Here is a 27391-nt window from a genome sequence, read left to right on the forward strand (position 1 = left end):
CAAGGATAGTGTAAAACTTGGTGGAAACTGCAATAAAAAAAGCTCCAGGTATCGGGAGGAGATTAGGTATCGAGATAAAGGTTTCCCCCTATTCTGCCAGTTTCTATATGCACAATGTTATGGATTAAGGTGATTTAAAAAAAAACCCCTTCCTGTGTAGATGAACTCTCACTTTCCTTCTGGAAGTTGGGCGGGGGGGGGGGGGGGGGTGAGGGGGGGGGGGGTGAGGGGGGGGGGGGGGGGTGAGGGGGGGTGGGGGGTGAGGGGGGTGTGAGGGGGGTGCTTCACCCACCCACCCACCGGAGTTCAGCACCGGGGATCCTGGCGGTAAAAAGGCTGCCTGTTGCTCCAGCCCCTGGATGGTTGACGTTCCTGTGCAGTCTACTCTCTGCTGTAGTAGAGGGCGATCACATCCTGGCCCGCGGGTCTCTCGTACATCCACTGTCATTCCTGCAGTAACTCGAATCGTTGACATTTTTCGCCCACACGGTCGAGGTAACGAATGGAGACGAGCAGACATTGACTTGCAGGGAGAGCGAGGCAGCCGTGCGTGGGGAGCTGGCAAAAGTCAGCTTGGAGTTGCACAGGGCAGAGAGTGAGGGGACCGTCCGGGGGTGTGGAGCTGAATCTTTGTCACTCAGTAAGGCGGGAAGGGGGAGGCGCAACCTCAGTCCCATGGAGTATAAGCCGGAGGGGTGAACGCCGCCCGGGGAGGGGGGACGACGACTGTCAGTCGGGGAAGGGGCAGCTTCTGTCTGTGCGTCGGCTTCACGTCAGCGCCGGCGATGGTGTGGGGCTGAGCTATTTTCAATGCTGAGTCCCTGCCCATCTGTCTGTGTCTATGTGGGGGGGGGGGGGGGGGGGGAGAGAGAGAGAGAGAGAGAGAGAGAGAGAGAGAGAGAGAGAGCGGGGCTGGCTGCGAGAATTCACAGGCGGGGGCTGAGCGGGGAAATGCGAGGCGGTGCGCCGGCAGAGCAGAGCCAGAGACAGAGACAGAGCCAGAGCCAGAGCCAGAGGCAGAGTCAGAGACAGAGGCAGAGGCAGAGCAGAGCCAGAGACAGAGGCAGAGCCAGAGGCAGAGACAGACGCAACTTGGCCCCATCCGTCGGTGAGGAGCGAGGAGAGCGGCCCCGACCCCAAGATGACACTGATGGAAGAGGAGAACATGATGATGGACGAGTCGGTGGCGTTGGCCACCCTTCCCCAGGGTAGCTGCGACCCCGAGCTGCTGGGGCAGGAGTGCTGCGAGCGGGCGCTCATCAACATCTCTGGGCTGAGGTTCGAGACCCAGCTGAGGACCCTGGCCCAGTTCCCCGACACATTGCTGGGCGACCCTCGCAAGAGGATGCGCTACTTCGACCCTCTGCGCAACGAGTACTTCTTCGACAGGAACCGGCCCAGCTTCGACGCCATCCTCTACTACTACCAGTCGGGCGGGAGGCTCCGGAGACCCGCGAACGTGCCCGTCGACATCTTCATGGAGGAGATTAAATTTTACGAGATGGGGGAAGAGGCCATCGACAATTTCCGCGAGGAGGAAGGTTTCATCAAAGAGGAAGAGCGCGTCTTGCCGGCCAACGAGTGCCAGCGGCAGGTCTGGCTGCTGTTCGAGTACCCGGAGAGTTCAGGCTCGGCCAAGGGCATCGCCATCGTGTCCGTGCTCGTCATCCTCATCTCCATCATCATCTTCTGCCTGGAGACCCTGCCCGAGTTCCGCGAAGATGCCCGCCTGGAGCCCAGGATGGTGTCCGTCAATGGCACCGACACACTGGGGGCAAACATATTCACCGACCCCTTCTTCATCATTGAGACTCTCTGCATTGTTTGGTTCTCCTTCGAACTGTTGGTGAGGTTTTTCTCCTGCCCCAGCAAATCCACCTTCTCCAAGAACATCATGAACATCATCGACATCGTGGCCATCATCCCCTACTTCATCACCCTCTTCTCCGAGTTGATCTACCACCAGTCCAACGGGCAGCAAGCCATGTCCCTGGCCATCCTCAGGGTCATCCGGCTGGTCCGCGTCTTCCGCATCTTCAAGCTCTCCAGGCACTCCAAGGGTCTCCAGATCCTGGGAAAGACCCTGCAGGCCAGTCTCAGGGAGCTGGGTCTTCTCATGTTCTTCCTCTTCATCGGGGTCATCCTCTTCTCCAGCGCCGTCTACTTCGCCGAGACGGACGACCCGGACTCCAGCTTCTCCAGCATCCCCGACGCTTTCTGGTGGGCAGTGGTCACCATGACCACCGTGGGCTACGGGGACATGCACCCGATCACCATCGGAGGTAAGATCGTGGGGTCCCTGTGCGCCATCGCCGGGGTGTTGACCATCGCGCTGCCCGTGCCCGTCATCGTGTCCAACTTCAACTACTTCTACCACCGGGAGAACGAGCATGAGGAGCAGGCCCAGTACATGCACGTCAGTAGCGGGCAACAGGCTCACTCCCTGGGGCAGCTCAAGGCAAGCGACCAGTCCCTCAACAAGAGCGAAGCGGAGGACAACGTGGACGCTCTGATGATAGATCACCAGTACCCGGACTACACCCCCATCAAACAGAGACCCTCAGACAACCAAACCAGGAAGAAATTCACCGACGTATGATGGACGGGAGGGACGGAGCGGGGACTGAACAAAACAATCTCCATCCAGTGCTTTAAGTCACGTTAACAACAGACATTTTCTGATGTTCAGCCTCACGATCCCACGGAGGCTGAAAATTGTACAAACACATTCGTGGCAGAATTAGATCTCGGCCGAGGAATGCGCCGGGTCGCACAACACTTTGTCTCAGCTTTTGCGATCAACGTGTTAAATTGTCCACATTTTCTGCGGTTTCATCTCAGGAGACCGCCGCTTGTTTTTGCTTTGGTTTACACAGCCCGTTATTCTTACTTTCAGCTGATCTTTAAAGCAAACCAGCTAAATTGAACACAATCCCCCTCCCCACCCCACCCCACCCTCAGACTGAAGAAGGGTCTCGACCCGAAACGTCACCCATTCCTTCTCTCCTGAGATGCTGCCTGACCCGCTGAGTTACTCCAGCATTTCGTGTCTACCTTCGATTTGAACCAGCATCTGCAGTTCTTTCCTACACAAAACCCCAAACCAAATGTATTGTTTCACCAATCCCTGTGATTCTGTGCCGGGCGGGGGGTCGGGGATTTCGTTCGGGAGTGTGTGTGTTTCCACGGGGATGGGGTTCATCCCCCCAAGCCCACCCCAAGCCCACCCTTCGCCACCTCCGCGGAAGAACGCCTGACCCCCAAGGGCCAAGAAACAATGCCTCCGGATTTTCAAACCAGTTGGAAAACGATTGCAAAGAAAGCGGAGGCGGCAGAACCAGGAATCAAATAGCAATCAGAGAGAGAGAGAGAGAGGAGCAAAAGGGTGGATCTCGAACGAGAACAGCTCCTGGTACAATGTCAGAAATGAACGACCAATTGCATCAACTCCACCATTCAACTGACCCCGACCCTCCCGAGGTTTTGTCGAGCACTTTTCATTAGAATAGCTCATAAATTCAATCAATTCGACGTGCCATCGCCCCTCCCTCCCTCCCCACTCTACACGGGCGGAGAGCGGGCTAAAGCTTGTTCACCATCAGCGACATTGTGTTTTTTTTACAAATATATCGAAGTTGGCATTTGTGAGGATATCGGTACGTTAAAGCAACGGCGGCTGTGCTTGCAATCGTGCCATTTTGTGGTGCACCCGAGGTTCCGCCTGCTCGCCAGCCCTACCCCTCCTGAGAGAGAGAGGGCGAGTGTGGCCGAGGAGAGACAGAGAGAGACACAACAGGACACGTGTGAGCTTCGGCTGCGCCTCCGACTCGCCAGCACCTCCCCGTGGCGTCGGCGGTCGGCATAGCAACCGCCCTCTCCCCGCTGGCCCGATCTGTCCATGACAACAAAACCCTTCACAACTTGACTGCGTTATTTTACAAAAACAAAAACAAACCTCGCTGCATCCTCTAGACGATGCATCACTGCCCTGGAGCCCGACCCAATGGCTCAATGTGTTACAATTAAGCTCCCAGAACCACACAACGTGTTGTATGTAAACCAGCATCTGTAGTTCCTTGTACATCTCCAATTCAGCCCAACAGTGACTGACTGAGTCTGTGCATAGAAACTAACGTGAATACGTTTTACCTTGCGAATAATCTGTCGCTATTTGCCAATTGCAAACTTCATCAAAATTCATCAATAGAAATTATTTCCAACTATTACTGACTTCAAGGACAGAAAATGTTGGCGTAACGCGGCAGATCGGGCAGCATCTCTGGAGAACACGGACAGGACCCGTCTGTGTCTGAAGAAGGTCTCAGGAAGGGTCCCGACCCGAAACATCACCCTATCCATGTTTTCCAGAGATGCTGCCTGAACCCCGCTGAGTTACTCCAGCACTTGGTGTCCTTTTGTGTATTAAGCAGCATCTGCAGTTCCTTCTTTCGCCATGACTGATTTTAACCCCAGCACAGGGATCCTCGTGTGTGTCCTAACAATGACCCTGCCTGTTGGCGAGCGGGTTTCTGACAAACTCGCGACCGGCGGATTGCTGTGAAATCGAGGGGCCAAACCCGACCAAGAAGCAGCCCAGTAGGTCGGAGTTAGGTCGTGCCCTGGTCACGGACTGTACGGGAACTCCACCTGGAGAGGGGAGCGAACTCTCACTTGTATTAGGAACCGAAGTCCCTCGGGAAGAGGACGAGTGACGTTCCCTTTGATCATTCCAAGATTGTCAGTGTAGGAACACACACTGGGGAACTTGAAGCAATGACTGATAATTCCTTAGCGAACTCTGGCCGATCACCAGACACGACCCAGTGGGTCACTGAGCTGCTTGAAATTCCCAATTCCGTTGTGAAGGCGTCGGGAGATCTCAGGAAAGGACTAACGCGGCCAAATAGCTTCGCCGGTCACGCAGGGGGACAGAGAGGCTTCCAGTCACCGGGAAAACCAAGCGATATGGAGTGGCCAGTTTGTGACTGCACAGTGTGAGGTGAGTGTTACCGTTCCACGGACACAATTACAACGCCAATATCACTCGTTTCCTTGCACAGTGAGATTTCTTCAGTTATATTTCACAAAATGCTGGAGTAACTCAGCAGGCCAGGCAGCATCTCAGGAGAGAAGGAATGGGTGACGTTTCGGGTCGAGACCCTTCTTCAGATTGAAGTGTCTGCAGAAGGGTCTCGACCCGAAACGTCACCCATTCCTTCTCTCCTGAGATGCTGCCTGACCTGCTGAGTTACTTCAGCATTTTGTGAAATAAACACCGTCGATTTGTACCAGCATCTGCAGTTATTTTCTTACACTTTCTTCAGTTATAGATCACCAACTTCGCTGAGTCTGTAGTTTCGCCATAAGGGAACATGGTTGGTATTTCTATATGCTCCAGCACATTTCATCAAAGAGATTTTATTTCCGTAAGTGCGATTTGTTTAAATGCTCTTTATGCCTTTTCCACAAGGTGGATTTCAAAAGGAAATGAATATTTACTCAGATGCAAAAATAATAATAATATATTCCTTTATTCGTCCCACACCGGGGACATTTACAAAATGCAGCGTTTCTAAATGTTCCAATCCCCTGAAATGCGGCTGAGCCCATATTTCTCTCTTGCCAATTTACAATCAACCAGACTTGATTGTGAATTTAGGAATGTTTCCAAAGGAGGCAAAGGGTAACCTTTTGTCCTCTGAGGGATGTAAATGTCGAGCATTCCCCGTCTGGAATTATTCCCGCTGACGACATTGCTAACAATATATCCAGGCCTATGTGTATTTGTGTCTGTTCGGATGGATGGAAACGATTCCGTAGGGAATCCTTGCTACTTTCCCTCAAACAACCCACGGAAATATGGGTTCCTTGCTCTACCCAACAAATTTGCTGATGTAACAAATTTGACAAGTAACTCGTTGATTTCGAGGTATGGGTTTATCCTGAGGATGTGAATTATGTAAATATATTTTATTACAGCACCTTCGGTATCTTTATTATAAAGGCAAGGTAATATTTGTACAGATATTTCTGACCATTTCTCGTGTTCTGGTCAAGGATTTGCAGAATTCTTGGATATGGAAGGACTCACCACCATGGTTCAACATTGGACAAACTCCACCAATTTCCCTCCTTACTTCCCAGTAACCTTGATTTAAAAAAAAATCCCTCGTATAATAATCCAATGTATTTTTTAAAGCAATGATTGAATATGGTGCCACATCTCTTTCCAAATTCCCAATGTGGACAGCTCAGAGATGCTAACAATAGACAATAGACAATAGGTGCAGGAGGAGGCCATTCGGCCCTTTGAGCCAGCACCACCATTCAATGTGATCATGGCTGATTATTCACAATCAGTACCCTGTTCCTGCCCTCTCCCCATACCCCCTGACTCCGCTATCATTAAGAGCTCTATCTAACTCTCTCTTGAAAGCATCCAAAGAATTGGCCTCCACTGTCTTCTGAGGCAGAGAATTCCACAGATTTACAACTCTCTGAGTGAAAAAGTTTTTCCTCATCTCCGTTCTAAATGGCCTACACCTTATTCTTAAACTGTGGCACGTTGCTCTGGATTCCCCCAACATTGAGAACATGTTTCCTGCACAATACAAACAGATTAATTATTCTGGGAAATTGTCACTGGTGAGAGCTGTGTGAGTGAGGCCTGTAAGAACATCTCAAATGTGGGCTATCATTTAATTTCTATAAAATGAGCTTAAGGTGGAATTTTACATTTTTACCTGGTTTATACTGTGAAAATGCAGAATTAATTAATCAGGGTTTTGGAATTTTGTTACATCCACTGCAATGGAGTATATTTTTAGGTTAAAATTCTCTCTCTGAGGCATTATGTTATACATACAGGAAAATTGTGCTTCTGTGAGAACCAATACCTGGTTACGACATTGTGTTGTATATTGCTGGTCCACCTGGTGGAGTCAGTATAAGCAAGGCATTTGATGCTGTTGCAGTTTTAAGTGAATTAAAATGGGATCTCAGTGACTGAATGGGTTACAGCAGCACCTTTTGGCATTTTCTGTCTGCATTCGAATGAAACAAAGGAAAGATCTCTCCATGAAAGATGAAAGATTCCATTGGGTACAAAACCATTGAGAAGAATTGAAAAAATGTTATCATTTTAGAGCTGCATACACAGGTTATGAGGATGTTGGTTTGAAAATAAATATATATTGAACAAGGACTATCCTTGCACATGTATTTGGGGAAGCATGATGGCAATGGGGCAATGGGCCTAGGAGAACTTGATACTGACAATGATAGAGAGTTCTTATATGTTTTATAGGTAGGGAATTCATAAGGGTAGTAGATTTGTTGACCATTTTTAATAGGAATATTTTATATATTGCTTATTTGCAAACTCTCAGTGTGCATGTCATGCTATGGCTTTCTTTATGATTGGTGTAAAGGTATCAAAAGTGTGGGTTGTGAAAAATAGCTCTGATTTTCAGTCATCCAAATTTTCACTCACCATATTGCTCAAGAAACTGATTAATTTAGATTGCTTTAACGTGAAGCATTGGGGTGCAGTCAGAAAAGCATGCACTCGTGTGTATTTGTTGTTAGACACAAAATGCTGGAATAACTCAGCAGGACAGGCACATGTCTAGATAGAGGAATGGGTGACGTTTCAGGTCGAGATCCTTCTTCGGACTGAGCGTCAGGGGAGAGGGAGTATAGAGATAAGGAAGTGTAAGAGATCAAAAGAGATGCAGATCAAGGAAAATGTAGAATATACCTATTTTGTAATCCTGGTTCCCAACTTCCACTTGCCTTTGTGTAATGGATTTCCTTACATTATTCCAAAGGTATATAATAATAATAATAATAATCCATTTATTTTATATAGCGCCTTATCACATGCTCAAAGCGCTTTACAAAAACAATTAACATAGAAACAAACAGACAAACTATCCTGACGGAAAAGCGGCGAATACTCAACGCCAGCGTCCTCTCATGTCAGGGTCCGGCAGTGGACATTAAAGAGCACAAGACACACAGATAATTTTTTTTTTTTTACATAAAACAGCCATCACAGTGATTGCTCTAGGCATACCCTCACTGTGATGGAAGGCAAAGTCTTATCTCCTCCTCGTTCTTCTCCCATGGTGCCACGAGGTGATCGAGGCTCCCAACTTTTTGAAGCCCCCACCGGGCGATGGAAAGTCCCAGGGCCGAGCCGAGCAGGCTGATGAAAGTCCTGAGCCCCCACCGGGCGATGGAAAGTCCCAGGGCCGAGCCGAGCAGGCCGATGAAAGTCCTGAGCCCCCACCGGGCGATGGAAAGTGCTGCGGCCAGGCCACACAGGGCGATGAAGGGCCTGCGGGCGGGTTGATCGTACCTCGCGCTTCGGGGCGGTCGAAGCTGCTACGGCTGGAGCTCCCAAAAACCGGTCGCCAGCCAGGGACCTGCGATCTCCCGATGTTGCGGTCTGCAGGGCCCACGGCCGAAGCCTCCGAGATGGTAAGTCCAGGCCCTGCGACCGGAGTCTTTGAGGTCGATCCCAGCTGGAGGCCGCCGACTCCACGATGTTAGGCCGTAGCGCGAACGGAGATACGACACGGTAAAGGTCGCATCTCCGTTGAGGAAGAGATTAGAAAAAAGGTTTCCCCCAACCCCCCCACCACCCCCCCACATACACAGAATTAAAAATAAAATAAAATAAAACGTACATTTAACGACGACATTGACAAAAAACAAAAAAACAAACGGAGAGAGTGCCGGTGAGCCGCAGTGTCCCTTTGTGTCCCTTTGTTTGAACTCTTTCCTTCAGAGGAGATAGTACATCTTCATCCCCCCTGCAAAATCTAGAGTCATCTTAATCTCTTTTATTCATTTTTTAAAAATCAAGGGAATATAGTGGGTGTTGTAATGATTTTTGATCATGTATGCCTATCATTAATTAAGCATCTTAGGCCTAGAAGATTTCTTTTCAAAATCTATTTTTTTTAAAATGTTGTTTACATGATCAGTTGCTGGGTAGTGCAAATATCACATGGAATGTCAGAATGGAGGAATTCAATACAGTGCCACATTTCCCATCTTCTTTGATTTCTTCTGTTCTGGAACATGATGTTCAGATAAAGCTCCTCATTATCAAGAAAATCTCTGGTAGAATTTTGAAAAAAAAGTTTCTGAAATCAATTCCTCAAAATCATACAATGACATTCCTCCAATATTGATCGATAAATTGTTAATGATTCACTTAAAGTAGCATAATAACAATTATATGAATAAAAGAAACCTAATATATGGATACTAACTATAGGGTGTTAAAATGTAAAAACAGTGTAATAATAAGAAATGCCTCCAGTTTATTAAATCAGAGCATTACATAGCGTAGACAAGATCTTTTAAGTCAATAATGCATTTGCAGCTCTTTTGATAAAGATTTGTGATTAATCCCAGTTTTCTCAGACAGTCAATAATGCTATTGCCTTTTGAGGCACTGTTCAACCTGCTTTTACATCCCTTTCAAGCAATGTATTTCATATTATGGAATGCCACCTCTGGATCTTTGATAGTCACTTTAAATCTTTACCTTCTGTTTACCCATATTTCCACCATTGTAATAGTTTATCCTAAATCACACTACCAAAACAATTCAACCTTCCAGATTACATGAACAACTCCAGGTTCCTTTGTCTCCCCACAAAATTGAAGTTCCTCAATTTGTTGAGGAAATGCCATTTTGTTCTCCTTGAGTCTCTCCAAATCCCTGCAGCGCCTCCATTAATAAAGGGTTTCTCAAATGCTCCTCTAGTTTTAAAGAATCATAGGTATTCAATCACAGGACTGTTGGCTTTTCACCCACCTTTAGAATTGTATTATTTCCTTTATATTGCCTCTCCGTCTTTCTTTAATACGGAACACATGGCAGCTACTGTGCGGCAATTGTGGAGAGAATGAATCATACAGATTGCCATCAAATGTTGATTGGAAGTTCCTTCATTCTAAGATCATTAATTAGACATAGATAGTACTTCTGCACAATAACATTGGTCTTTGTGAATATGCAACAGGTCAGCTGAGGTATTGTCTGGGCAATAATCCAGCATTTACTGTAAAGTTGTATGAAGGGGATTTTCTTGAGTTCTCCAGTGGTGCCACAATATGTGCCCCATGAATTTCAGCACTCCAAGATTTTTGCTGATATTAGGGTGACTGGAAGTATCATAAGCAATGTTTTGATAAATTAAGGACCTGACAAGTTTCAGTTCAGTCAGAGGAAATTCAAAAATAAAAACAGGAAATGCTGGAACACAAAGCCAGTCAAGCAGCGTTCTGTTAAATCAGAAACAGAGTTAGTGTTTCCGGCAACAACTCTTCTCTCTCCACCAAATCAAACCCTTAGATTTCCCTGCTCTAATCCAATTTTCCTGTTCTGTATTTGTTCTGTAGAAGTAATATTACCTCAATCATCATTTTCGTAAGGTATACTAGTTACAGATCCAGCTTCCAGTGCTTCAGTGTTAGCAGTTTACATCTTTGAATGGTCAGGATGCTGACCTGAGGGGGCAGCAGATCTAATGTGGTTTACTTGACATGCATGTGCATACTTTCAGTGTGAATTGTGCCAGCTGCCAGATTGATAAAGGTATCAAAACAAAGACAACTAATGTCCATTGCAAGTGTGGAGGGAAGTACAATCACGATTCCAAGCAGTGGACAACGTTGATTTGGAATCAACTACGCTCAATTAGTTGCAGATTAATTGCACTTGGCTGTTTGTAGTTTCTACAGTGGTTTGATGTTTTCTATTGATCTTTAAAATTGCCACTTCCATAGAAAACAATGTGCTGATGAAGTTCTTTGAATTCAAGTTTCTGAAGAAATATTCGAAGAAGCAAGTGCTTGAGGAGGCAATCTGCCTAAAGCACATCATGATTGCAGAATAACTGGTGGAGATGAAGTACAGGTCAAACTGCATAAAGCGGTGGGAGAAAGAATGGAAGGCACTGAGAAGTTTATTATAGCTGTTTGGACAAGTGTGTGATACCTTTGTAGTGCAGTAAGAGAATTGTCCCTTGTTTCAGTCGCAATAAACTCAGAGCAAAGAGTGAATCACATTCCCAATGGCAATCCAGCCCAATATGTTCATCAAGTTTTATACTTTTGGATTCTTCGAGGCCCGACCTGGAGGTATTTTCAGCAATTCATGATTTGCTATCCACTGAGAGGAAATGGGGATCACTCATTTTGTTTGTTGAAAGAAAGCTAAGTATATTTAATGGTTTCTTGCCAGAGAGCAGCAGACCGAGAGAGCATGTGGCAATCTGAGGATTGTGGACTTCCCTGTTGTGCAGAATGTCATGAGCTGCAAATATAATGCCTTGCAGTCACAATATGTCGAGCCAGAGATGTATTTCAACTGGAGGGGATTACACAACCAGAATGTTTATCGGATGTTTGAGTGTAAAGGTGCATCTTGCAGGCCAGAGCTGAGTGCTCTGACAGCCATGAATTGCCTTCATTCTAGGCTAGTTCACTGACCCATCTGCATTTTAAGCCACCTGTGGTAATAACTGTGTGGAGGATGCAGTGACGTTTCAGGGGAATATGCATATGTTAGCTGAATGGCAGATAGAATATAAAATAGAAGTATATGAAGTTGCTAATTTTGAGGAAAAACAAAGGCAGAGTATTTTTTAAATGGGGAGGGATTGAAACGTTAGATTAAGACTATCTACTACAAATGTGCCCTTGTAAACAAATTATTGAAGGTTAACATGTAAGAACGATATGCAATTAGGAAGGTACACAGTAAGTAGGCCTGTGCTGCAAAAACATTTAAATACAAGAGTAAGGATATCTTAATGCAACAGGTGAGATCACATTTGAAATATTGTGTACGGAAATGGCCTGCCTATCTAAAGATACACATGCAATAGAGGGAGAACAATGAAGGTTCATCTGATTGATTCCTGGGAGGGCGAGCCTGTCATTTGAGGAGAGAGTAAGCAAACCACATTATCAGGAGTTCAGAAAACAAGGGATGATCTCAGTGAAATATGCAATATTCTTACAGGGCAAATGTAGAGATGACATGTCCCTTGGCTAGGGGTTTATGGGGTGAAGGCAGGATGTTGCTGTTGGCATATGGCATTTGAAGATGCACTCGTTGACCTTGATCACTTTTAATACGCTGCAGAATGTTTTGAGGTGCTGTATCTGGGTCCTTGCAGTTTGGTTTCTGCAGACATCTACACATACTGTTCATCAGGCATTTAAACATAGAACAAGTGCAGGGGTCGCTGGTCTGTGCAGACTCGGTGGGCCCAAGGGCCTGTTTCTGCCCTGTATCTCTAAACTAAAATCGTACTCACTATCTACGGCTCCATCAATTTTTATGTTATCTACAAAAGCACGAATCTGATCACCCACATTTTCATCTCCCTGGAGAAATAGAATTGCTCTCCTGTACCAAACCTCCAGTGCAGCTTCAGAACACCCACTTTGTGTTTCGTGCCATTCCTGATAGTCTCCCAGGTCAAAATGAGTTCTAGAATTCCCTGCCTTCTCCACTGAACCTGCAGTGCACCTCCCATTTATAAACTGCAGGCTGAAAATAATGCAGTGCAAAGCACTTTTGAAATTGGGCCCACTCTGTGGCAATGTGAACGAACACCATGGTTATAGTTGACAGGGGGCAGCAATCACGGCCACGGTGGCGCAGCGGTAGAGTTGCTGCCTTACAGCGAATACAGTGCCGGAGACTCAGGTTCAATCCTGACTACGGGCGCCGTCTGTACAGAGTTTGTACGTTCTCCCCGTGACCTGCGTGGGTTTTCTCCGAGATCTTCGGTTTCCTCCCACACCCCAAAGACGTACAGGTATGTAGGTTAATTGGCTGGGCAAATGTTAAAAAAAATTGTCCCTAGTGTGTGTAGGATAGTGTTAATGTGCGGGGATCGCTGGGCGGCGCGGACCCGGTGGGCCTGTTTCCGCGCTGTATCTCTAAATCTAAAATCTAAATCATGTGTACAAGGGGGCAGCATGGAGCTAGTGTGCTGTCAGCATAAAAAACACCATGCATTGATTACTCACTCTTAATGATCCCTCTGCTGTGTTTGGTGCCTGCTGCTTAGCCCCCTCAATATTGTGATAACCATCAGCTGATAAAATATTTTCTTAGTCATAGAGTCATGCCGCAAGGAAACAGGCCCTCCAGCTCAGCTTGCACATGCCAACCTACAGTAGGTGCTCCATCTACACTGGCCCCACCTGTCCGCATTTGGCCCATATCCCTCTAAACCTTTCCTATCCATATACCTGTCCAAATTTCTCTTAAATGTTATAGTTTCTGCCTCAACGACCTCCTCTGCTAGCTCATTCCATATACCCACTATCCTCTGTGTGAAATGTTTGCCACTCAGGTTCCGACTAAATCTTTCATGCACCACTTTCTACTACCAGCCATCAACAATGCCGATTAAAACCCATCACAAATCTCTCATCAGCATTGTGCCACCTGTTTTGTGTATCAAATGCTAAAGTGAAAGACAGCTTTTACATTTTGGTACTTATTTCCCATTAGTTAATAAAGAACAGATAAATAACTGATGGGATCACAAAATGCTGGAGTAACTCAGCAGGTCAGGCAGCATCTAGGAGAGAGGGAAGATAAATAACTGGTGGGATATAGGTTTTGATTCAGAACCATCTTTGCTGAATGTATGAATGAATGTGTTCGTTATTTGTAAACATAATATGTATTATTAAAATGAAAGGGTAATCTTAAAATAGGATTTAAACATTTTTGTCAGTTGTAATAAAAGAGTAAAGTTGGCAATTGGTGCAAAATATTGTATGTGTTTCCAATACAGAATTGGATCTGTACAAGAGTAAACCTCTGCCTAATTGTTCTTACTTGGCTAAAACACTCAGTTTGTTCATTTGTTGTCTTTTCAGACATAATTTATTTTTTACATAGTGTTTCCAAAGAGTGCCTCATTTCTTGACATCTGTGTTGAATGTTGATGTGAAAATGAATCTTCAACGAAAGGTTCAATGCAGCCATTCTGCTTTAAGAGGGCAGCCCTGGACCACAAACACGTAGCTGGATGTCTGTATTGTTGTAATGTAATAGTGACGATATCAAACCCCTCACTGCTCAGCCAACACTTTCCACACAGTCCTGGTATTTGAGTTGCAAGCTGTGAGATAGTTAGGCTTGGTTAAGGTAAGACTTTTCATGTGGCTGTGAAATGTGATGCTGTCTGGATTAGTTTTCACCATTCAAAAGGACTGAATCAATACCCATTGCAATGGTTGAATTTCATAAACCTGCAGGCTTTATCTAACAATAAATAACCACAACTTGTCTACTTTGTAGACAAGATTTAAATACCTATAATAAGGAAAGTAGATTGTGAGATGACTAAAAATTATTGATGAAATTAAGGATGAATGAATGATGATTAAACCAGGAAAGGGTGGAAAAAAGATTTACATGGATAATACCAGGTCAGGAGAGTTATAAAGAGAAGCTCAATACGTTGGCGCTTTTAGCATCGAGCGTAGGAAGTTGAGGTGCAAGAAAATAACTGCAGATGCTGGTACAAATCGAAGGTATATATTTCACAAAATGCTGGAGTAACTCAGCAGGTCAGGCAGCATCTCAGGAGAGAAGGAATGGGTGACGTTTCGGGTCGACACCCTTCTTCAGACTGAAGTTGAGGGGTGATTTTATAAAGGTTTATAAAATCAAGAGGGGAATAGATAATGTGAATAACCACAGTCTTTCCCCAGAATGGGAGGTGTCTAAAACAAGTGTGCATAAGTTTAAGGAAAGATTTCAAAAGCGATCTGAGGGGCAGCTTTTCACACAGAAGTAGGTGGATATATGGAACAAGCTGCCAGAGGAAGTGGTAGAGATGGGTGCAATTATGTCATTTAAAAACACTTGGACAGGTTTCCTATAAAAATGTTTTTGAGGGATATGAGACAGCGTGGGCAATTGAGCCTGGCTCGCTTAGGCAATTTGGTTGGCAATGGACGAGATGGGTTGAAGGGACTGTTTGCATGTTGTATTATTCTATGACTCTCAGTTGATAGTGAAGTGAGAAGATGATAGTGAAGTGAGAAGAAGTGTTTAGGGAGTGACGTCTGCAAATGATATGGCTAAACGCCCTCCCAGGGCAATTGCAGCAGTGGATGAAAGGGGTGGGTTTGCAATTGGATTTGATTTGGATGATGAGAGCAAGGGTGTGATTGAGAGTCCTCGGAGAAAGGATAAGAAGCCAAGGGAGGTATGGCCATGGAAAGATTTGGTGATTCAATGAAGATTTGGTATTTAATGTTGAAGGATGGTAGGGAAGGGTTGAAGGCACTGATCAGTGAGGTCAAAGATGATGAATAGCCAATCGACAGTGTGGGAAGAGATGTACGTAGACTATTTTGTGACAATGTTTATGTATGGATAGAGTTTGAAAAGCCCATTAAGAGAATTGTTGGAAATCAAGTCTGAAATTGAAGTGAGGTGGGATGAAGTAAATGATGGAGCTTTTTCTGTGACCAAATCACCAGGGATAGTGTCTACAGGAAAACATGGAGGGGTGCCATCAAGGTAAAGAACTTCGGCTGCAATTATTTCTGAGCTTCGCATGATTTTTGCCCGGTATAATAATAGGAAAGTCTTCCCAAAAAACAAAGTTTCAGTTTGTTGTAATGATCTCAATTACCATTTTTCTGGAGTTAAAAAAAAAAATGTACTGGGAGAGGTCTTCTGTATTACTGGAGGTATTAAAAAGGAAGAGGTCGTCAGAGGTTGGGGAAATAAGTTAAACATAGCTTTGGATATACTAGTACGATGCTTCTGATTACGGTACATAAGGACATTAGAAACAAGAGCAGATAGGCCAGGCAGTCCCTTGAGTCATTCAGAAAGATCATGCTGATCTACTCTTGGCCACAATACCACTTTCCTGCTGTTTTCCCATGCTCCTCAACTTCCTTGTAGTTCAAATGTCAGTCCTCCTCTATTGGATATATTAAATAACTCCACCTCTAGGCTGGAGATTTCGTACGAGTCGTGACTGAGAGACCCTCAGTTTTAAACATCCACACGTAAGGGAACATCCTCTCAGCATCCACTCAGCCATTCCCCCCAGAATCTAAAATGTTCTGATAAGATTATCTGTCCTTCTTTTAAGCTCCAAAGACAACAGAACTAACCTGCGCAACCTTTCACTTGTTAACCCTTTCATCGCAAGAATCAAACCAGTGGAGTTTGCTGCCCAACTTCCAATACGAGATGTCCTTCATTAAACATGGAGGGATGTGGGTGCAGGCAAGTGAAACTAGTTTGGTAGGCAATGTGGTTAGTATGGGTGAGTTGGGCCGAATGGCTTGTTTCTATGCTTGATAGCACAATGGCTCTATGAGACTGGAACTGTACATAGTATTGGGGAGGAAAGAACTGTAGATGCTGGTTTAAATCGAAGGTAGACACAAAATGCTGGAGTAACTCAGCGGGTCAGGCAGCATTTCAGGAGAGAAAGAATGGGTGACGTTTCGGGTCAAGACCCTTCTTCAGACTGAAGTTGAGGGGTGATTTTATAAAGGTTTATAAAATCAAGAGGGGAATAGATAATGTGAATAACCACAGTCTTTCCCCAGAATGGGAGGTGTCTAAAACAAGTGTGCATAAGTTTAAGGAAAGATTTCAAAAGCGATCTGAGGGGCAGCTTTTCACACAGAAGTAGGTGGATATATGGAACAAGCTGCCAGAGGAAGTGGTAGAGATGGGTGCAATTATGTCATTTAAAAACACTTGGACAGGTTTCCGATAGAAAGGTTGTTGAGGGATATGAGACAGCGTGGGCAATTGAGCCTGGCTCGCTTAGGCAATTTGGTTGGCAATGGACGAGATGGGTTGAAGGGACTGTTTGCATGTTGTATTATTCTATGACTCTCAGTTGATAGTGAAGTGAGAAGATGATAGTGAAGTGAGAAGAAGTGTTTAGGGAGTGACATCTGCAAATGATATGGCTAAACGCCCTCCCAGGGCAATTGCAGCAGTGGATGAAAGGGGTGGGTTTGCAATTGGATTTGATTTGGATGATGAGAGCAAGGGTGTGATTGAGAGTCCTCGGAGAAAGGATAAGAAGCCAAGGGAGGTATGGCCATGGAAAGATTTGGTGATTCAATGAAGATTTGGTATTTAATGTTGAAGGATGGTAGGGAAGGGTTGAAGGCACTGATCAGTGAGGTCAAAGAGGATGAATAGGCAATCGACAGTGTGGGAAGAGATGTACGTAGACTATTTTGTGACAATGTTTATGTATGGATAGAGTTTGAAAAGCCCATTAAGAGAATTGTTGGAAATCAAGTCTGAAATTGAAGTGAGGTGGGATGAAGTAAATGATGGAGCTTTTTCTGTGACCAAATCACCAGGGATAGTGTCTACAGGAAAACATGGAGGGGTGCCATCAAGGTAAAGAACTTTGGCTGCAATTATTTCTGAGCTTCGCATGATTTTTGCCCGGTATAATAATAGTAAAGTCTTCCCAAAAAACAAAGTTTCAGTTTGTTGTAATGATCTGAATTACCATTCTTCTGGAGTTTAAAAAAAAAATGTACTGGGAGAGGTCTTCTGTATTACTGGAGGTATTAAAAAGGAAGAGGTCGTCAGAGGTTGGGGAAATAAGTTAAACATAGCTTTGGATATACTAGTACGATGCTTCTGATTACGGTACATAAGGACATTAGAAACAAGAGCAGATAGGCCAGACAGTCCCTTGAGTCATTCAGAAAGATCATGCTGATCTACTCTTGGCCTCAATACCACTTTCCTGCTGTTTTCCCATGCTCCTCGACTTCCTTGTAGTTCAAATGTCAGTCAGTCTCTATTGGAAATATTACATAACTCCACCTCTGGGCTGGAGATTTCGTACGAGTCGTGACTGAGAGACCCTCAGTTTTAAACATCCACACGTAAGGGAACATCTCTCAGCATCCACTCAGCCATTCCCCCCAGAATCTAAAATGTTCTGATAAGATTATCTATCCTTCTTTTAAGCTCCAAAGACAACAGAACTAACCTGCAGAACCTTTCACATGTTAACCCTTTCATCGCAAGAATCAACACAGTGGAGTTTGCTGCCAAACTTCCAATACGAGATGTCCTTCATTAAACATGGAGGGATGTGGGTGCAGGCAAGTAAAACTAGCTTGGTAGGCAATGTGGTTAGTATGGGCGAGTTGGGTCGAATGGCTTGTTTCTGTGCTTGATAGCACAATGGCTCTATGAGACTGGAACTGTACATAGTATTGGGGAGGAAAGAACTGTAGATGCTGGTTTAAATCGAAGGTAGACACAAAATGCTGGTCGGGCAGCATCTCTGGAGAGAAGGAATGGGTGACGTTTCGGGTTGAGACCCTTCAGACTGATGTCAGGGGAGGGGCAGAATAAAGATAGAATGTAGTTGGAGACAGTAAGACTAGTGGGAGAACTGGGAAGGGGGAGGGGTTGGAGAGAGAAAGCAAGGGATATCTGAAGTTGAAGAAGTCAATGTTCATACCGCTGGGGTGTAAACTACCCAAGCAAAATATGAGGTGCTGTTCCGCCAATTTGCGCTGGGCCTCACTCTGAAGATGGAGGAGGCCCAGGACAGAAAGGTCAGATTGGGAATGGGAGGTGGAATTGAAGTGCTGAGCCACCGGGAGATCACGTTGGTTAAGACGGACTGAGCGGAGGTGTTCAGCTAAATGATCGCCGAGCCTGCACTTGGTCTCGCCGATGTAGAGAAGTTGACACCTGGAACAGCGGATACAGTAGGTGAGGTTGGAGGAGGTGCAAGTGAACCTCTGCCTCACTTGGAGAGACTGTTAGGGACCTTGGATGGAGTCAAGGGGGAGGTAAAGGGACAGGTGTTGCATATCCTGTGGTTGTGGGGGACAGTACCTGGGAAGGGGGTGGTTTGGGTGGGAAGGGACGAGTTGACCAGGGAGTTTCGGAGGGAACGGTCTCTGTGGAAAGCGGAAAGCGGTGGGGATGGGTGATGAGGTCTGTTGGAGGTGGCAAAAATGTTGGAGGATTATATTTTATGCTCTATGCAACGGCAGATGGGGTGGAAGGTGAGGACAAGGGGGACTCTGTCCTTGTTACGAATGGGGGAAGGGGGAGCAAGAGCGGAGCTGCGGGATATCGAGGAGACCCTAGTGAGAGCCTCATCTATAATGGAAGAGGGGAACCCCCATTTCCTAAAGAATTAGGACATCTCCGATGACTGGTATGGAACACCTCATCCTGGGCGCAGGTGTGGCATAGATGGAGGAATTGGGAGTTGGGGATAGAGTCTTTACAGGAAGCAGGGTGGGAAGAAGTGTAGTCAAGATAGCTATGGGAGGCAGTAGGTTTTGTAGTAGATGTTGGATAGCCACCACTCACTCACTGAGCTATCTTTGAACCATCAGCAAACTTGTCTGTAGCTCATCGTTTCATTCAAGCCATTAATAGAGATTATAAGTAGGTACTCAATGCCAAAATGATTTGTTTATACAGAGTCTCTGTTTTATTTTAAAGATAGACACAAAATGTTGCTGTAACTCAGTGTGTCAGGCAGCATCTCTGGAAAAAATGGATAGATGACATTTCGGGTTGGAACCCTTCTTCAGACCTGTTTTATTTTGTTGAGTTAAATCCTCCATTCGTGCAAATATATCACTGGTCCTGTCCAGAAGCTTCTTGTGTGGCACCTTAATAATACCTTCCTGGTTACCCTTCATGTCTAAATGATTTTTTAAATGTCCTGCTGTTACCCCCTGAATAACGAATTTCATTATTTTACCAATGACTGATGTTAAGCTAACTTCCCAACACTTTCTTGTTTCTCTGCATCCCTGAATAGTGATGTTAAATTTGTGATATTCCTCCTTATACCTCTTCTGATTTCAGGGAACTTTGGTAGATTATTCCCAATGCATTCCGTATCTCAGCAACCATTTCTTTTATGATCCTAGGATGCAGGCAATCAAGGGCAGGGCATGTTGGTCTTTGGCCTCTTTGCATGGTCTACAACTTTGGCTCTGGTGATAGATTGCTCTTAGCTCTTCCGTCCCTGTAGCCACTTGATTGAATAGCAACCCACAATGTCTGTGCTGAACATGATGCCAAGACCAAATCTCATCTGCCTGCGCGTAATTCATACCCCTCCATATCTATGTACTTATCCAAAAATCACTTAAATGATACTATTGTATCTGTCTCAACCATCGCCCCTGGCAACACCTTCCAGGCACTCACCACCTTCTGTGTAAAAAAACTTGCACCACCTATCTCCTTTAAACTTTGCCCCTTTCATCCTAAAGCTATTCCCTTTAGTATTTGTTTTTTCTATCTTGGGAAAAATATTGTGACTGTCCTGTCTATGCCTTGCATGATGTTATATACTTTTATCTGGTCTCCCTGCAACCTCTGGCATTCCATAGGAAATAATCCATGTCTGTCCAACCACTCCCTGTAGGTAATATCTTCTATTCCAGGCATTATTCTAGTAAACCTTCTCAACACCCTCTCCAAAGCTCTCGCATCCTTCCTGTAATGGAGTGATCAGAACTGCATGCAATAATCCAGTACGTTCAGAAGCCTTAAGTCCCACACAACCAGGTTCAGGACCAGCTAGTTTCCTATAACCATCAGGTTCTTGAAGCAACCTGCACAATACTAATCCTATCTCAGCAAGGGAACACTATGGACCACCTCATGCACTACAATAGACTTGTTTTCAAGTTCTGTTGCCCTAGTCTATGTGCCTACGATGCTGCAGCAAGCAACATTTTAATTGTATCCGAACCTCACTGTACTTGTCCATATGACAATAAACCCGGCTTGACTTAATCATCACCCACTGGTCTTGAATCCCCCCCCCCCCTCCCAATAAAACGTTTTTTTTTACCATCTATGTCATTCAGAATTTTCCTTTCTCTTTTCTTCCCTTCATATAAATTCCTATCTTCTATTTCCAGATTAATTTACCTCTCTTCTGATTCCACCTTCATTTTTTTTTATGCCCCTGATAAGTTGGTTTAAACCCCTTCTCACCAGTAGCAAAACAAAACTGTGCAAATATTGGTGAACATTCCCACTGAGTTGCAACCTTTCTGGTTTGCAAACTCTCCCAGAAACGTGCAAACTTTAGAAATATTCATAATTACTTGAGAAATAATTATTTTAGTTAATAGGGAGTGTACACATGGGATCAAGTGCACTGGGATACAAATAAAGTAGAATTTTTAATTCAAAATTAAATGAATGCTAGATTGGTTATGGACATTGGGATAAAACAGGTAAATGGTAATTATGTTTGTTGGTCTGTTTAACTGTAGCTTGTTTTTTATTCATTTATGGGATATAAGTGTCACAGGCAAAACCAACTTTTGGGGTCATTGATAACTGTCCATGGGAAGTGATGATAAGTTGTCTTCTTGAAAAATTGCAATTCTTTGAAAGTAGTTTAACAGAGAAGTTGGACTGGAAGTTTCAGGATTTATACCCTGCAAGAATGAAGGAGTGGGAATATATTTCCAAAGCAAACAAGTTTGTAACCTAAAAGGACATGAAGTACTGGAATAACTCAGCAGGTCAGGCAGCATCTCTGAAGTACATGGATAGTTGAGATTTCAGGTCAGGACCCTTCTTTAGACTGATTGTAGGGGAGGGGGAAAATCAAAGATTTATAAGTTTATGACTTGTTTGGGAAGTAGGTATTGGTATTTTCCTGTGATTGCTCCATTCTCCTAGGGGTTTTGAAAGTTCTGTATAATAAGATTTGGTCTTGGCATCATGTTCGGCAAAGACATTGGGGGCAGAGGAGCCTGTTCTTGTGCTGTACTGGATCATGCTTATGATATTAGTGTCTGTTAGTTTTTAACAAAATACATCATGTCATCTTGTTCTTGACCTTATCAACGTACCATACACCAGAATTGTTAACTATTTCTCTGTTCACAGATGGTGCCAGTATTTTCTACTTTTATTCCAGATTTCCGACACGGGCAATATTTTCCTTTTGTTCCATTTTAACAATATAGCATTGCAAAGAACTTACTAATGACAAATGTTGACACCACCCAGACAATATCATAATGTAAATAACAAATAGACACAATGAATAGAAGCAGTCCTGAACCGAATGCTGAGGATGATCACAACACTTTGGGCACAGCGGTAAAGTTGCTGCTTTACAGTGCTTACAGCGCCAGAGACCTGGGTTCAATCCCAACAAAGGGTGGACAGAGTTTGTACGTTCTCCCCGTGACCGCGTGGGCTTTCACCGAGATCTTCGGTTTCATCCCACTCTCTAAAGACGTACAGGTTTGTAAGTTAATTGGCTTGGTATAAATGTAAAATTGCCCCTAGTGTGTATAGGATAGTGTTAGTGTGCGGGGAATGCTGGTTGGTGCGGACTCGGTGGGCCGATGGGCTTGTTTCCGCACTGTGTCTCTAAAAGTAAAATCTAAAAATGTCCAACCACTGTAAAGCCTATAATCCCTGTAAATTTTAATTTCTTGTAAATTTTAATCTGCTCTTTTCCTCCTGACACCTGCCCCTAAAGCTTCTTTAATAATACTCTTTATAAAAGGCTCTGTCCAAGCCTTTTGTACGCTGTAATTTCCTCGTCAAACAATTTAATGTAGATTCCTATAGATATTATTTCGAGCCTCCTAAAAAATGCATATATTTTCAACATTTAGTTAATACTCCGTAATATTCCACAGGTATAAGATCAGTAATGCACTAGATTATCTGTCTCTTTCTGCATTGAATTGACTGGGACATCCAAATATTAAATTAAGAAAAATGTTAAATTTAAATGCATGTGAATGCACAACAAAGAGCTGGTAAATGCTCTGTGAATGAGGCGACGCATGACATACCAGTGTCCAATGTGCATTTAGTATTTGGGGAATGTAGGGACGACCCTTTTTGAAAAAGGTCAGGCTGATATTGTTTATTTAAAGGAATTTATAGCCCGAGGAGAAGATTGAATTAATGAAGGAGAGTAGCTCAAACTTGTTATACGCTAATCAAATTTGAGTAATTCAAATGAACCTTTTGGTGAGGCAACAGAAAATGTTGATTAAGAGAAGGCAATGACAGACACAAAATGCTGGAGTAACTCAGCGGGGCAGGCAGCATCTCTGGAGAGAAGGAATGGGTGATGTTTCGGGTCGAGACCCTTCTTCAGACTTTTCTGAAGAAGAGTCATGACCCGAAATGTCATCCATTCCTATCCAGAGATGCTGCCTGTCCTGCTGAGTTACTCCAGCATTTTGTGTCAATCTTCGGTTTAAACCAGCATCTGCAGTTCCTACCTACGTCAAGAGAAGGCAATGGTTCTCTTCTATATTAAATTTTCATTAATGCATTTGGCAAAGTGCTATATAAAACGAAAAGATGAAAACATTGACACCGATTGAAAGGGCATGTATTGCCAGGCAAGAGCTCGATGTGCTGAATGGTATTTTCTATGCTGTAGTGATTCTGCATTGAGGGAATGCTTAGTAGCAGCCTGAATAGGAGATAAGAAAGGGAGTTGAAGCAAATGGTTGCTTCTCAGACTGGAGAACAGCAGATGGGAATGTTTCCAGGGTACCTGAATTAAGGTCTTCTTTTGAATTTTTTTGCGTGAAAATCACCTAATTTGCAGGTGACACAAAACCCTGAAGCAAAGTGATAGATAGCATTTGACTGCAAATGTACAGTAGGCTGACAGAATAGGCATACGAATGGCAAATTAAATTTAATACAGAGATATATGAATTGTCCCACTTTGGTAGGTTGAACAAGCAGGGGCAATATAATTATGTGGCCGAAATATTAGTGGTGTGCAGGAACAGAGAGTATATGCACATACATCTTTGAAAATGAAAGGGCATGCATTGCCATGCTATAGAGTCGATGTGATGAGTGGCATTTTCTAGGCTGCAGTGATATTCCATTGTGGGAATGGTTAGCAAATGAGATCCTTGGCTTTATTTATAAAGCACAGGGCACAGGGTACAAATGAAGGGAAATTATACATGCAGCATAACTGGATAATATTGTTCAGTTCTGTTCACCACATTTTAGATAGAATATGAAAGCCATGGAGAGCTGGCAGGCAAAAAGAATACTGGAATGGTGCCAGGATGAGGGATTTCAACTAACATTAGACTGGAGATTTGGGACCTGTGGGGAGAATTGACAGCGGTGAATAAAAGCATGATGGAGTCATATGGGGTAACCGTAGGGAAAAGATTGATTGATTTAGAGTCATTGGCAAAAGTTATCGAGGGATGTGAGGCGAGAACATTCTTTTATGCAGAGAGTCTGATCTGGATGTCACTGTTCTCCAAGGTTAATAAAACAAGGAGTTGCTAAAGTAAGTTGGAAGTTGAGAGAAAATAAGTTGCAAGGCTGAGAGAAAGCATCTGAGGTGCAGAGTTGACTGAGTTGCTCCATAAACAGTCAGGAAGGTTCATGCCTAAATGGCCTCCTGTGTGGGCAGAACTTTTCAACTGGAGGAAAACGTGAAAGTCTAAATATCCTGTGGTCACTTCTTAATTTCCCAGCATCTTTCGCAGTCTGAACTGTTGTGGAATAATCTTTACTTGTCCACATGAGTCCCACACCAAACAATGTGAGATGCTTGATGCTATTCTGATTGGCACTCTATCTACCACCATAAATATTTAGCCCCTCAATTACAAAACCAGAAATGCTGAATGCACTCAGCAGATTAGCTACCATCTGTGGAAAGAGGAACAGCATTAAAGACCCTCAGAAGGAAACAAAACAAGCTAGTTTTAAGCTGCAGAAGGGTGGAGGAGGATATATGGAACAGAGAATAGTTATGATAGGCTGAGGTCAGAGTTGCTATAGAGATGAGCTGTTGATAAATCAATGGGTGAAGAAGGCCAGTTAGATACAAATAAAATTAAAACTTAAAAGGTGTGTGAGGAGGAAATTTTGAGAGAAAACACCAACAAAGGAAAATAGCAGTGAAGTACCTGACCTGCTGAGTGGAGATAGACACAAAATGTTGGAATAACTCAGTGTGACAGGCAGCAACTCTGGAGAGAAGGAATGGGTGACATTTCGGGTCGAGAACCTTCTTCTCGCTGCAGAGTGTAGATCCAGTAATTGACTCCCTTGGTTAATGGGATATTACAGAAACGCCCGTCTGATCGACAGCTCCTCCCAAACTATGAAGTCTATTGCGTAGAAGGACAAAGGGTGACGGCTCATGGGAGAGCCGCCATCTGTGCTCATTGTTCTGGTTTCATCCATGAAGCATTCAACTCCTAGTAACACTATGGTGCCTTAACCACAGAGCCTCACAACAACAACTAAGCACAGTCCATCAAGGACAATAAATGCTGATATTTGCCAGTATGCCTCAAATTTGATATGTGAAAAGCAGATATTTTGTAAGCGGAAGTGCTGCCTGCCTGTAACAAATATATAGATATTTTCGCCAACTGTTCCGATTTTCTCAAACTCCATGAAATGAAAACCTCTCGATTCCAGGCGACCATCTCATTATGGGTTGGAAGGGAGCATTGCATAAGTGGGAAACGGTCCATGTTTCGACCTTCCGTAATGCAAAGCCATATCATTCGCACGTGCATCAAGAAACACAAATTGAAACGTTGTGTTTATTTAATTACCTTTCGCATATAAATCCGATGAGAATTAATTTAGTTCCATATACCAACTTTTTAGGATGATTTGTGAATTCTATAAGGGTGAATTTGCGTGACTCGAATGGCTATAATGCTGGGTCCTCAGCACTTCCTTCCTACATCAAATATTGATTATATATTAAATGCAAGCTGCTTTACCTTTCATATTTCTATTAGTCCAGGTGATAAATTTGTTTTTGATCTGGCGTGCCATAAAGGGATCAAAGTACTCAGGAAATATTTCATGTTGTTAATTTGACACGACCCATTTACGCATTTTTGAATTTTAGTGATAGCTATTGCCCTGAATTTTAAATTTAGTTTAGAGATACAGCACAGAAACTGAGTCTATACCGACCAATGATCCCCACACATTAACACTTTAAAGAAATAACCTTTAATAAGTTTGGTCCTGATTTCTTCTGACTGCTAATTGTCGGCACTTTCTCTTATTGTTTTAAAGTTTAATATTTATAGGGATTGTTGGGCCAGATCTGGCTGATGTTTATCCGTGACATCAGTGCATTTACACAAAGCAGCTGCTTTCTGACATGATTGCATTAGGAAGCATTTATTTTGGAATGCATAAAGACTGGGAGACAGAATAGAGGTCATGCACAACACATGTGAAGTGGGAGAAAGGAGAGGGTTGGAGAGGTGGCAGAGCTCAGTTAGGAAAATGCACCTTAAATACACTGGCTTTGGGGAGCTATTGTCCTTCCTGATACTCAGTGAGGATCAACAAGGGAGATGTCTTTTCATCTCATCAGTAAGGTCACACTGCCTGATATCTCAAATCTGCTGCAGTTACAGCTACAACCTTGGTATTGAGCAAGGATGAAATTGCCATTGGCTCTCAGGTGAGTATTTATCTTTAAGATAAAGAAATGAGAGGAAGCAGCCTAGATAACCACTTTCTGCCTGTGCTCTTCAAGAACAACGAGTCTTAATGTGGTTATTGCAACCTCGGTTCCTCATTCACCAATATTCCCAAGCCTTTCCTAACCTCTCTCACTGATCACCACCTGGTGTGCATAGTACATCAATTTATGAAGAGGCACAGATGGGGGAGACAGTCAGAACCTTTTTCCCAGGGTGAACATGTCCAACACTAGAGGACATGGCTATGAGGTGAGAGGGGGAACGTTTAATGCAGATATGCAGGACAATTTGTTTTTACACAGAGAGTGGTGGGGGCCTGGAACACATTGCCAGGGGTGGTGGTGGTGGAGGCAGATACGATAGTGGCGTTTAAGATGCTTTTAGGTGGGAACAGGGACGTGCAGGTAATAAATGGATCATGTACAGACAGATGAGATCAGTTGGCACAAACATTGTGGGCCGAAGGGCCTGTTCTTGTGCTATACATTTCTATGTTCTTATACACATGGTTGCGGAAGAAAATAAGTCACTATAACATAATTATTACAAGTAAATTCGTAAATGAATTCCTGCAATATCACCTAAAAAATCCTCAAATCAACAAAATGCATTCTCGTGGTGTTTGTCTTCTATTTGTGCTTGTCTCATTGCTTTTATGCAGAGACTTCAGTATGACTGAGGAAATGTTGTGGACATAGCCAAATCCATCATGGAGTCGATGGCGAGGGGTGGTGGGGGCTAGTTTGCTGGATGGAAGAGTCGTTGGAGACATGCTAAACTTCCTTGTCTTCTGAGGCAGTAGAGGCATTGGTGTGCT

The 27391-nt window shown here is 44.0% G+C and overlaps 1 protein-coding gene across 1 annotated transcript in view; it reads left to right on the top strand.

Moving 5' to 3' along the window:
* Positions 1–900: 900 nt before the first annotated feature.
* The window catches only part of LOC144604964 (potassium voltage-gated channel subfamily A member 3-like), a 43436-nt gene continuing 16945 nt past the window's right edge, over positions 901–27391 (top strand). The window contains exon 1 of the mRNA XM_078419898.1: positions 901–4999. Within this exon, the coding sequence (XP_078276024.1) occupies positions 1142–2599 (1458 nt within the window). The 5' untranslated portion in view covers positions 901–1141 and the 3' untranslated portion in view covers positions 2600–4999. The remainder of the gene's footprint in view (positions 5000–27391) is intronic.

The sequence above is a fragment of the Rhinoraja longicauda genome, chromosome 23, assembly GCF_053455715.1.
Source record: "Rhinoraja longicauda isolate Sanriku21f chromosome 23, sRhiLon1.1, whole genome shotgun sequence".
NCBI lineage: Eukaryota > Metazoa > Chordata > Chondrichthyes > Rajiformes > Arhynchobatidae > Rhinoraja > Rhinoraja longicauda.